At 35.4% G+C, this 13,682-nt stretch overlaps 1 protein-coding gene across 1 annotated transcript in view; it reads left to right on the top strand.

The window, feature by feature from the left end:
* Window positions 1–11,809, top strand: part of LOC137925477 (PHAF1 protein CG7083) — a 28,142-nt gene extending 16,333 nt beyond the window's left edge. The window contains exons 4-11 of the mRNA XM_068768924.1: window positions 2,370–2,529; window positions 3,135–3,230; window positions 3,618–3,774; window positions 4,533–4,738; window positions 4,906–5,030; window positions 5,604–5,793; window positions 7,415–7,510; window positions 7,858–11,809. Of these exons, the coding sequence (XP_068625025.1) occupies window positions 2,370–2,529; window positions 3,135–3,230; window positions 3,618–3,774; window positions 4,533–4,738; window positions 4,906–5,030; window positions 5,604–5,793; window positions 7,415–7,501 (1,021 nt within the window). The 3' untranslated portion in view covers window positions 7,502–7,510; window positions 7,858–11,809. The remainder of the gene's footprint in view (window positions 1–2,369; window positions 2,530–3,134; window positions 3,231–3,617; window positions 3,775–4,532; window positions 4,739–4,905; window positions 5,031–5,603; window positions 5,794–7,414; window positions 7,511–7,857) is intronic.
* The last annotated feature ends 1,873 nt before the right edge of the window (window positions 11,810–13,682 follow it).

The raw sequence follows: 13,682 nt of genomic DNA, 5'->3' as shown, positions 1-13,682 counted from the left end.
TAAAAAAATTCCATTTATATTCATTGTTGTACCGATGAATCATCAGTGTAACTGTTTAACGTCTACTCAATTGTATACGTAATTAACATGCAATTTAACTGGTTAATAAGTTTGCCTCGTGGAGGACTGTCTATGTGTTATTTTTTTTAATAAGGCCTGTTTACAACTGTTACATTTTAAAAATAGTATCAAAAATGAACTATAATATGTGCTACGATTAATTACAAGCGAACTCAAAATGGAATCAGTATAAACAATGGATAAACTAGGTTAAAAACGGACAATAGAAATTGCAATCTCGTTCCTAAATCTCATGAACAGATGCTCTAAACAACAGTGAGACAACAGTTGTAATTATGTACAAGTTTATTTATTATACGTGTAGAAGTAGTGAATGTATATATCGTTTGTTAACAAAAACGTTTAAAGCATATACACCTATTTCCAATCGTCCTTTATAATGTGATCATTGCCTTTTTAATTTATTTAAAAGCCTTAGGACAATAACGTCTGGCGGCATAAAATCTGCAGAGACAGATAGTAAAAAACAATTAATTTTAATATGTAGCAATCCGAACTTTAAAATGTTAAATACGTTTAACGTTACGTTATTTAATATCTCTGAAATAATTGATTTTTGAAGTAAATATTAATGTACAACAAATGAGCTATAAATTCACCACAAGCTTTCATCGTCTCAGCTTTACTGCAAGGCATAAGCCGACCTCAAAGATATCTATGGGGGATTTACCATAATCGCCACGCTTGGCAGGTGGATTTGCGATCGTAGGCTGGTATTATGATACGCAGACGACGCTGATGCCCATCCCCTGGAAACAAATTTGTGAGCATTGGTAATCATATATAATAAATGCACAAAGAGAGCATTATATAACATGGTATCCCAGGAATTAAATCCGCGATGGTCACAAGTCTCAGACCTCTACCGCTAAGCTACCATTGCTCCTTCATTTGTCCTTTACAGGATTATTAACTTTACCCGATAAAAAAAATAGAAAAATAATAGAATAAAGACAGTTGATTTATATATATCAACAGTTGATTTGTGAGAACATAATGACCTATGTTTTGATACAATTCTTCGTCACAATTATCTATGAACATATAATAAAACCGATGTATGTTTTTGGCTCAGAGTCAAGTACCGTCCAAGTATAACGTGAACACCTAGAAAAGCGTGAATAGGCTATAGTGATTTGCAGTGTCTTCTCCTCCACTTCACATCAGGTGGGATTGGATAGCATTTATTTTTTTGGCGAACGTGTAGACTGTAAACAGATTAAATATTTGAAAACGATAGTAGTAATTTTACTATAATTTCAAAAAAGAACAAACGAACCGGACAAAATGCATAGCGACACTAACTGGCAATATAAAAAGTATAAAAAACAAATAAAAATTCAAACAGTTTATAAATGACCCAGTCATTCGCCAACATATATAGAAGAATATATATATTTTTTAATTTGAAGTGGCCTCACGTCCGTGTGTGTACTGACCTAATGACTTTAAAAAAAAACGTTCGCGCGCAAACTTAGCGCGCCAATCTGTCAGGGACGATGCAATTTACACGTCCATCGTATGTTAACGTTTTAGATCTGTATTTATTTGTACAGTAATCACTTTATTGCGTATCTATTTGCCTTATAACTAAATCAGTTTTTTTTTTATATTTTAGTATGGAAGTAGTATTTATTTTATTAAAAAATCTTTGTTTCAACGTAACTAAACTGGCATACGCGAAGCGCGACCCCCGCGCCCCGTACCTAGAGCTGAGGAGGCATATGCGAGGCCGTACCTTCCCCCGTTCCCCGCACTTTGAGTACCCTGAATATTAAAGTCAAAGCGCCTCTATGCAAATACAGTCGGAGGCGCAACAGTCAAGATCAATTCATAAATTTCTTTTGGATTTATGACTAAATTTATGGAGGCAACTCAATGAGTTACCAAAAGATTTACTAATTATTTTCGGATAAGCAGATATAGTTATTTAGTACTTTTTCGTCACAAATGTGCTATATTTATATGCTTCAACTGCTTCAACGACCGAGAGGAAACCTAAGTTTCTACAGTGTGAATATTTATGTGATAATATTATTAAATACTAGCATTACAAACCCTAAAATTTATGCTTATTGCCTTGGCTACCAAAACTGATCGCAATTAATATACAAGATTGCAATTATTAAAAAAAAAAACTATAAAGGTTAATCATTAATATCATTTAAAAATAAATTGCATATTTATCGAAAACACACGTCAGAAAACGATTATTATTCGATGACACAGATCCTGTAGGTTAAGTGAAAATAAACTTTATATTAACAGCAGTAAATACAATTTTTCAGTGGCATGTGCTTCAATTCGCCTGAGATCACGCCATCTATCGAGCAGGTAGAGCATTGCTTCGGCGCGACGCACCCCGGACTGTACGACTCGCAGCGCCATCTCTTCGCGCTCAACTTTCGTGGCCTGTCATTTTATTTTCCCGTCGATAGTAAATTTGAGGTAATTTTTCTTTACACAACAAACTTTGAAACTATCATGTGATTGTATACAGATTGTCCCGTAAGTCAACGTCAACCCGATATCGAGTAATGTGGACAGGAGGTGACTAACCTCAGAAAATTAATTTAAAAAATCTGTGTCACGTATTTTTAAAATGATGATTCTGTTAACATCTTAAATAATCTTGTCATTAAGATTCAATTTAGGTTACTCAAAGCAGATAAAGTAATAGTCAAATTAAAGTTTAGATTAAATTACCATTAACTTTGTCATTTAGATGCTAGCTGCCATTTAAAACAAAAGCAATATTAGACATTTCTTTTATACATACCACGTCAAATGTTGTTTCAAATATATATATAAAGTGTGATTAAAGACTTTAGAGACTTTCAAAATTCGAATTCGTACATTTGAATTTTGATTATTCTTTACTATCTAACATGCAGCTTGTATTTCAGATTGATTACTTTATACAGGGTGCTTATTAGTGGGTGTAAATGTGTGTATATCCTTTCGCAGCTTTTACACTTATAACCATTTACACAATAAATATTACAACATGGAACTATTTCTATACTCCTTTAAAATATATGTTCCGTTTCCAGCCTGGCTACGCGCATGGTCTTGGCTCTCTGCAGTTCCCTAATGGCGGCTCACCCGTCGTGTCCAGAACTACTATTTATTATGGATCACAGCATCAGGTATGATGTCATTAAAACTGTAAAGAACTGTTTAAACTTAGAACATGTAAATAAAGGTGTAATATCTAGGAGGTAATGAGTTATCGAATCTTTCCACTGAACTGTAAAATAGATCAGGATATATTTTACAGTGGTAGCTACCACTATCTAGACGGCCAGAAAAAAATCCACACCCACAATCAACAATATTTCTTTTTGAACATATTTTAATTTATACATTAAAAACCATGTATATATTTCAAAAAACCAAGTTATTTTGATTAATTAAAAACTCTTGAATGCTATAGTAAGATATTTTAATAATATACTTTTAATATTAGAATTATAATTAAGAAATGGAAAGTCTAAGATATGTTGTGGAAATGAATAAGCCTTATGTGGTTTCAGATGAGCAGTAGCACAACCAGTAACAGTGGACGTTGTGCGGTGCCGTTGCCGGAATTGCCGCTGTCCTGCTACAGGCAACAGCTGCACCTGCGACGCTGCGATGTGCTGCGAACGCCTTCTGCCACGCTCGGCCTCCGCCTTCACATGTACACGGAAGGTGAGACTAACCAACAAGCTATGCGCTTATGGTATTCTCTTCAAGAACATCTTTCAGTGCCTAATGATGAAGGTCTATGTGTGTTATCTGTGATGACTTACGGCACTGTAACATTTTTTCTCAACTCGTGTCTCATTCACCACTTGTGTACATCATTAGTAAATTTATAGGGGGAGTCAAATTTAATAGAAAGCTAAAGATGGTTTCCAAATAGGGCCATGATCAGAAAAGGGTCCAGATTATCTTCTCGTCCAGTATCCCTCAAAGTCATAACATGCAAGAACTATGTGTTATCAACGCTGACTTATGGTAGAGAAACCTGGTCGCTCATTTTGGACCTCATTGACAAGCTCAAATGCTCGACAAGCCATAATAAGTTTTAATTATTTTAATTTTACTTCCAATTTCTTGAAGGTAGGATTACGAATTTTAACTAAGTCTCTGTAGATGTCTACTTGTAACTTCTTTGAAGTTGGTTAGTATCGTAAAAGTGGGGAAACCTTGAGGTTTTTGCCTTTGGGTATAGCAGGGAATATATGATTACAAGTTTTTCTGGTACTATGCATGTGCAGACGTCGGTCATTGGGGTTGGAAGGTTCTCGAGTGGCGATGACGAGTCTGAAGACGTGGCCTAGGTTGCATTTTTACGATGTGAATTGACGACATAGTTCAGATCATGGACCGGTCATAGCGATCTTTGGAGGATTCCTTGCAGTGGACCTTTATTGGCTGATGTGATAATACTGATATGGTTACAGGATCATCCCGGAACAGCGACGGCTCGCTGTCGACGCGGCGCGTGGTACGCTTCGGGGATAGCTGCCAGGCGGTGGCGCGCGCGTTGGCTGCACCGGCGCGGCTCTACTACAAGGCGGACGACAAGATGCGCATCCACCGCCCCACCGCGCGCCGCCGCCCACCGCCTGCCTCCGACTACTTCTTCAACTACTTCACTTTGGGACTGGTATGGTGGTACATTGTTTGCATATGTTTACAGGTGTGATTATGACAGTCACTGTATGTGACGTGTATATATTCTGTGTGATTTATTTCAACTGTATAGATTCGGTGTGATATACACACAATGTAAATACCAGAAGCATGAATATAAATTTATTACTTTGTATACAGGATGTGCTATTCGATGCGCGTACGCATCAGGTGAAGAAGTTCGTGCTTCACACTAACTATCCGGGCCATTACAACTTCAACATGTACCATCGCTGCGAGTTCGAACTCACCGTCCAACCCGACAAGTAAGTTATCATCATAAGCATAAGGCAGTGGGCGGGGACATTGCTCGTGCAGCCGATAGCTGTTGCTGGAAAGTTCTCAAGTGGCCACAACGAGTCGGAAGACAAGGTGTGGGTAGGCTCCCTGCTAGCTGGACCAACATAGTCAAGGTCGCAGGAATTGGCTGATTTGTCTTTGGGGTAGGCTTATGGTTTGCAGTGGGCGTCCATCGGTTGACATGATGTTGATGATAGCCAAGTACTTTTAACTTTTATAAAGTGTCTTTACTTAACGAAGGCTAGTCTAGTATCTCTAGGCGACCTTGACGCAGATATGCGTTTATTATAAGTCATCGTTGTGGTCTAAAGGCGTATATATCTGTCGATTTTTAAAAGTCTATACGCAGTTACTTTATCAATAAACAATTTTAATAATCACATATAACACTGAATAATTATTTAACACCTTGTAAAAAGATCACTTTTTGCGCTTTAAATATTTTAGTTTAGCATAAAAGTGTTCCGTCTCCAGTGACTGTATGGGCAGGGAGAAGTCTGAACCCAAAAGGTTAAGGTTAATGAGTGATGATGTACCAGATGCGAGTCAAACGCGCTGGTGGAAAGTCGCGGCGCGGTGAGCATCACGGCGTACAGCAAGTGGGAGATGGTGTCGCGGGCGCTGCGCGTCTGCGAGCGGCCAGTTGTTCTCAACCGGGCCTCCTCCACAAACACCACCAATCCATTCGGTTCCACTTTCTGCTACGGCTACCAGGACATAATATTTGAGGTGGGTTTCTGAAAATTAATTTCATTTGCTGTAAGTTATTGTATGTACGAGGGAGGAGGGTGGAGACAAACTAAGGCTCGCGTATCACTTGCGGTACTTTGATGGACAATTGTGGATACATTTGTAAAGGAGTAGAGAAAATAATAAATAATTTAATATTATAAGAATAAAAGGTTGTCAAATATCTCCCTTCTGCCTTTTTGTCTTTTGAATTTCGCGGCTATGTACAAAGCGCTACAGAGCTCGTATCTGGCAATACTATACATAATTTGAAAGGTCTTGACATAACCTACAAAACGACGCTATGCATGATTAGTTTGGATATTGCGTTCAATAGTTATAGACGTGTAAACATGGAGTTCACTAACGCCGAAATTCGCGCTATTTTAAAGTTTTCCTTCGTTAAAGGCAAATCCGCTAGAGAAACGTTCCGTGAGATTAATGGTGTTTTGGGGGATGGTACTCTACTTCGAACCGCGGAGGAATGGTTTCGACGATTCAGAGCCGGCAAAAACGACACCATGGATAAGCCAGCCGGCGGAAGACCTGTGATGACAAATACCGATCAAATCATGGACTACATCGAGTTAGACCGGCATGTGGCATCTCGTGACATCGCCCAGGAGATGGGAGTTAGTCACCAAACCATTTTAAACCATCTGCAGAAGGCTGGATACAAAAAAAGCTTGATGTTTGGGTGCCGCATGATTTGACGCAAAAAAACCTTCTGGACCGAATCAACGCCTGCGATATGCTGCTGAAACGGAACGAACTCTACCCATTCTTGAAGCGGATGGTGACTGGCGTCGAAAAATGGATCACATACGACAATATCAAGCGAAAACGGTCGTGGTCGAAGGCCGGTGAATCGTCCCAAACAGTGGCCAAGCCGGGATTGACGGTCAGGAAGGTTTTGCTGTGTGTTTGGTGGGATTGGAAGGGAATCATCCACTATGAGCTGCTCCCATATGGCCAGACGCTTAATTCTACCATCTACTGCGAACAACTGGACCGCTTGAAGCAGGCGATCGACCAGAAGCGTCCAGAATTGGCCAACAGGAAGGGTGTAGTGTTCCACCAGGACAACGCCAGACCACACACTTCGTTGATGACTCGTCAGAAGCTACGGGAGCTCGGATGGGAGGTTTTATCACATCCACCATATAGCCCGGACATAGCGCCAAGTGATTACCACCTGTTCCTGTCCATGGCGAACGCCCTTGGTGGTGTAAAGTTGAACTCAAAAGAGGTTTGTGAAAAGTGGCCGTCCGAGTTCTTCGCAAATAAGGAGGGGGGCTTCTACGAGGGAGGTATTATGAAGAAACAGATTATCGAACAAAACGGCGCATATTTGAACTAAATCCGATCACTGTAACACTTTTTATAAAGCATTGAATAAAGAGCAAAAAAAGCGGAAGGGAGATATTTGACAACCTATTATTATAAGCATGTCGCAAGTCAATAGAAAAAATAAAGTTTTCTGTGTTAATTTAATAAAGGATGGTTTAAAACATGTGTAAAACCTTTTACAAATGAGGTAAACATTCAGGACATTGAAACTTAAACACCAGTGGATGTGTAAATTTATATTATACTTAAAAGTTTTTTTTTTTTGTTTTAGGTGATGTCGAATAATTACATCGCGTCTATAACCCTGTACCAGCCGGAGGGCACCCGGCCTCACTACGCGGTCAATTCGATCGCGTGACATAGCCAGGTATCATTTCCTCTTTTATACTAAGCGCGTAATAATATAACATACAGAATTAAGTGAGAGGACTATGCTCGGAGGGTAAGAAATCTGCAGGATATCTGCAGAAGAACTTTTGCTACCGACATAGGTTGAGAGTCTGAAAATAGTTTCTTTATATCTAATTAGTAAGTCATTAACATTGTTCCCATAATTTCAGATAAAATGTAAATAAATAAATACAAACCCGAAAATCCGATCGATGTTTAATATAAATATGTATACACTATTTTTTACACAAAAGTACGTTTTATTGCAATCGGGAATGAAGTTCAAAATTTTTCAATAATTTATTATTTAATATATTTCAACAGGTTTCGCCAAGCAAAGGGAAGTACACGTCTTGAACGCTGGATTGTCAATACCAACATAAATCTCCACTACTGTGGCAACACCGGCTCGGCAAAAATATAAAACAAAACGCATGTCACACAATAAATTAAATTCTGGCAATGTGACTTTACATATCTTACAAAGCACCTAAGAGAAAACAGTATTTAAATAAAATTGTGATAAAAACTGTGAAAAAAAACTGAAAAAGTTACATAAGTGAGTGACAGATCTCAAGATGGTGTGGTAAATAGGTTTTATTTAATTTCATAGCAATGGAAGGACTACAAAATGGATTTTTTATTTAAAAATCTTCCTATGTTTAGTTGGAATACGTTTTTAGTTACTTGTCACGTGGAAAAGATTTCGGTAGTGATAATTAGTCAAATGTGTTCTTTATAAGTTTACCATTGCAACCTGAGAAAGAAATCTGAAAAATTTATGGAAATTAATCATGGTAAATAGAAATAGAGACTGTGCTGTAAATATTTTTTGAGAGTTTGAAAACTATGGAATCATAAATTGATGTATTTTTTCTAAAATCATTTTCGAAATGAGAGAATAGTGTGTGATTATTGTGAATAATAAAAAAATGTGCAAAAAATATTTTTATCTTATAGTAGCACCACAATAATGCCATGAATGTTTTTTAACCGTATTGTTTGAATGTATGCGTCTTATAGGTTAAAGATTTCATAGACAAAAAAAATTTAAACAAAAATAATTTCTGAATCTGGCAACTTTTTCATTATTTAATTAAATGTCATCGAAACATTTTAATAACTATATATGTTTCATTAAATTTAACTGATAAGTTATAATACTGCATAGATGTATTTTTAAGAGTTAAAATAAAACTGCTATATTAAAGCCTGCTAAACAGCTATATAGCATTTTCGTGCAAAGGTATATTTACATATCATTTGTCTATGGCGTCTTTAACTATATTAGCGCTGTGACGTTATTATTTATTTGAACGTCCTCGTGTACTATTTGTTTTTAGTATTGTAATTATATTTTACTTTTCGATTTACACGTTTTTATAACAAAATCGAAAAGCTAACTCGATCGTTTGACCATTGGGTTTGGAGAAAAAAAAAGGTCTATTTATTTATTTTTTCTATTCCTATAAAATCACTGTGTGCGCTCGATTTCGAAATACGTAGATAAAATAAGGTTCATATTGAGATAAGCTTTGGAATGCTTGAATTGAAGAATAAACATAATTGGACGAATGTGTTTTGTGTATTTGTCTGCATTCGTGTATGCACATTGTTAAACGATAGAAATTTTTTTACAAACGTTTTATTTCACAGATGGTCGGCATTTTGTTTACCTTTTTAAAAATTACTTTAAAATTCATTTGTTACATAATTTTTATAATCAAATGGGGGATATACAACTATACAATATTCGCTTTACAGATTTAACATGGCTCTCTTTCAAATGAAGTTTTATAAGCAATTTAAAGAGATAAGGATGCATCTATAATTGGCAAATTTATTATAAGCGTAACAATTTTTTTTTATATGTATTACATTACATTTTTCGGTTTTTCCTACTTTAACAATAAAAATAGGAACAAAAGTTTTTTCATTAGTTGTATTTTTCCTGAAACATATTTCGCTAAAAATTTTGACTTATGTAGACGCATATCCTCATTAATATGATAAGTTTATTACTGTCTGGTATTATCTCTGTTCGGCAAATACAGTCGCAATCGCATGGAATTTATTTTCCCGCTCTAATTTGACAGTTGTGTCAGATTTTTTTATTGGTGTGACAAATTTTACCGGGATAATGTCGATAATCTATTTCTTTTTTTATTGTGAATTATAATTTGTGCATTGTAGTATTATCGATTAAACATATTTTAATATTGTTATTGCCGAATTATTATACATGGGTGATTTCTCTCAAATGTTTCTGCATAATTAATTGCCATTGTTATTCTAGATCAATTTTTAAACGTTCTTCTCTCGTAATACTACAATACATAAATTTAAAAATATTATTAATAAATTAAAACGATTTTTTTTACTGTGACTCGTGTTAGCTATAGTGCCAATGTCTTTGTTCAAATTCTGACGTAGATACTCACTACGCAAAGTCTAAATTTCAATAAACAAATGAGCTTAAACTGTAGGCAGGCTGGTGGTTGTGATGTAAATTAAACAATTGTTTTGCTGTCATGGTATAATAAAGTTTTTTGTTTTGGTTATAAGCTCTAACATTGCATGCACATTGAACTGGTTTAGAGATAAGGATTTCATATATATCATACGATTATTATATTATTATGATTAATTAAAAATGTTTTTATGTGAAAAATATTTCCGTTGTAACAAAAAACAGATATTTCGATTTTATTACTGAATTTATTAAATTACCTTACAGTAACTGTGCTTCACGATAATAATTAAAAAAAATGAAAAAACAAGGTAATCTTACTAATAGTGCTATAAAACAGTCTCTAAATCAGTTTGAGTAACATTTACTTATGCACAATAAGCCGAGTGTGATTGTCATTAGAGATGGCGGCTGTGGTGCCATAATACAAAAAAAAAATAAAAAATGACAAATAATACGATAAAAAAAGTATTAATTAAGGTAGCATACGCTACGCTATCGTTATTAATATGCAAATATTTTCTAAAATTCATCATCGTATATATTACAAAAATACTAAGTATGGCGACATTGACATAAATGTCATTACATACATTCTTGGTTCTACCAAATTGGTAGTTTCTTGTTTTAAATAATTTTGGAATATATTTGCATAGACAATAAACGATTTATTTTTATAAACATAATTAGCTTACTTTCGTCTCGCTGTGTACTTACATGGTCGCAGCTTTGTCACTTAATTCATAATGTTGTTTGTATTTAAAATTATGTCAGCCTTTGGTAATTCACTGGTACAGGATGTTAGCCATTACATAAATTAAAAAAAAAAACAAATCATGTTCTTAACATTAATACACGTCAAGTAATTTTGACAATTATGACTTAACCAGAAATAATTCGTAACAACATGTATAAAGACGGTGCAGTACAATAACGCTATGATCCTTGGAATTTCAAAAGGCTGACATAAAGTCGTATAATATAACCATAGCTTGTATATTATACGTGTAGTGGCGGTATATTACGCATTTAGGGATACATAACAACCTTTATGATTAGTGAGTAAAGGAGACCCACTTCAAACGGTACTTTGATATTTTAGGAATCTAGCGACAATTTTCGGCAAGCATAATATGACGTTATAATTTTTGTTCTAGTAAATAGGAATTGACCACGGAGTCATTATGTCTTTAAGAGTGTTGCCACATATTGTTTCTCGGATACTACTAATGTGTTTTGTAATAGGCCAATGTTTTTTTTATTTATTTACTATATTGTTGCAAAAAATTGTTGAGTCCGAGTCATTGTTATATGTGAGCGAATTCATAGTTATGTTTAAGTTATAATATTAAATTGCTATAGATAGACACTAATTTGTTACGAAGCGGTGTCCATGCACTACTGCCCATATCGGTGTAATGGCCCATTGTTTGTAGCCTTCGAGGTGTGAACATTTCGTGCACGTATCTCTGTTGTTTTTTCATGATGGAAGGTCATTGTTACTGGCACAGTTTCCGCTAATTCATCATCACCACTTAGCCGAAAGACTTGATATTGTCTCTCTCATATATTTATAATAACACCGGCAGAAAGTGGCCTGCGTGAGCGTCTTTAGATCACCGTACGCTCGTCTGTTCACTTACCGGATTAGGAGGGTGTCAGACTCTTGGATCGCTTGGGGAAACGGGTCTTTGAGGAACTAGGGTCAAGGGGCACCGATCAGAGCCTCTGGATAATCGCAGAACTGTCACCTAAGATGCGTTTAGCATTAAAGTTCGTATGTCCAAAAAATAAGAACCTCAGTTGTATTGACTCACTTAACCTAACGCGCGGTGCAGCGGTTATTGTTTAAGTTCAGCGTCATAATTATTAAATTATTATTTGGTAGACTTGTATTTTTTATTGTAACAAAATCTATCTATATATCTAATATTATTGATAAGATACATTTAAAAGTGGCTTGGCGAGTTATAATTTAACTCTTTATACTAATTTCGAAAATTCGATGTTATGTGATTCAGAGTTTCGACATTTTTTATATTAATAATAATATTTTAAAGCTTTCTAAGTTTTAATCAAAAGCTAAATGTCACCGTGCAAATTATACCTGTAGACTGTCATTTTAGTAAAATGTAAACGCATCCTTAGCTCGGTATTATAAATCGATGAGATAAGTCGTACATTTTATGATATTGATCTTGTTTGAATACAGTATGGTAACGGTCGGTTTTAAAATATTTTTATTATTGCTCAGGCTAAGCCTCATTATCGAAATACGTGAACCATGCGAATTATTCAGTATAAGACAATAAAATGTTTGCGAGTAATAATGAACGTGTTATGACAAAAACGTGAAACGGTTACGTGCTGTAGGAAATATTTTATTTTTTTATATTATATTTAATGGCTGCAAATAATGGAATAACTGTAAATTATTTTATCGTTTTTTTATTGTTTTAATGGTAATAAAACGAAAGCGTTTTAGTTATCTATTTCCACATGGAATTATTAAATTATTGATATTAATTGCCACAGTAAAATATAACAGTTATATTAGGTCATGAATGTAATTTAATATTTTTCTTTCGCGCGCGCGTAACTGTGCCTGTAACTTTAAAACTGCCATGAACCTTTAGACGCTATTGGTATACGAAAGTTGATATAAACATAACTATGATTTGCTTATAGTGTAGGTAGTTCAAATAGTCAACAAATTGTATGAGACGTGCTCTGGGTTAGAGCGGAATGTATGATGCTATTGTTTTATATATAGAACTCCTATTTCGGCACACTAGGATGGTATGAAACTGATCAAAAATTTTGTCCAAAATTTGATTTTGTTCAACAAGGCCAAGGTACATTCACAAAGACTAGCTGGATTTTTCTAAATCGGTAAAACGCTGAAGACGCTTAACCTCTACAATAAAGGATCCCAGACTTGTTTTATCATAGACTGCTATCAAAATTTAGTTAGTTCCAGTGGACCCCTGCAGTTATATTTCTATTAAATTCCCAAACCTCGTCAAAAGTCATCATTTTAATTCTTCGCTATCGAAAGTAGAGAAATTTTTATTGGTTGTCGCTTACGAATTGTAAATCCAAATTATTTTGTCATGCTAACGTAGATTTCCGTCAAGTCTCTTATGAACTCCTGGGGGTCCACCTAAACAATTTTGGAAAACAGTGCCTTTCAGTTACTCAGTTGAAAGGCTTTTTTAGTAGTGACATTATTTAACTCACTAAATTTGAAGTCCATCAGGCTCTTAAGTAAATAAATTTGAGGCTCTTTTTAGTAATTGGCTCTCGAGTGAGAATTTAAGTCAAGCTTGGCATTTGAAACGCATTTCAACCAGCGTCTTTCGACAACCTTAACGAGGTTAACTGTCATACACGGGGCTTGCCGTTCCGTGGTCTCCATTCTTGGCACCTTAAGGCTGTACCATTAACTCTGCGCGCTAATTAGCCTGCTCATTACCACTTCAACTTGAATATGCTGAGCGATGTTGATTACTTTCGTTGGATTACGTATGCACTCATTACAGATTCGATATTAACTCGTTTAGAATTCTGACTCAATGCGCTTACTTCGATGGATAACAATCGAACCATTACGTACTGGCAATAGATGAATAATGACTACCAATCGTTATATAAAAAAACATCGTACGGCAAGTCTTTG

This window comes from Battus philenor, unplaced genomic scaffold (assembly GCF_028537555.1).
Source record: "Battus philenor isolate CCGP_79_NKW_IND1 unplaced genomic scaffold, ilBatPhil1.0.hap1 SCAF_27, whole genome shotgun sequence".
In the NCBI taxonomy this organism is placed as follows: Eukaryota; Metazoa; Arthropoda; class Insecta; order Lepidoptera; family Papilionidae; genus Battus; species Battus philenor.
The sequence above is the reverse complement of the archived record's forward strand: the minus strand, read 5'-3'. Positions and strand labels throughout refer to the sequence as shown.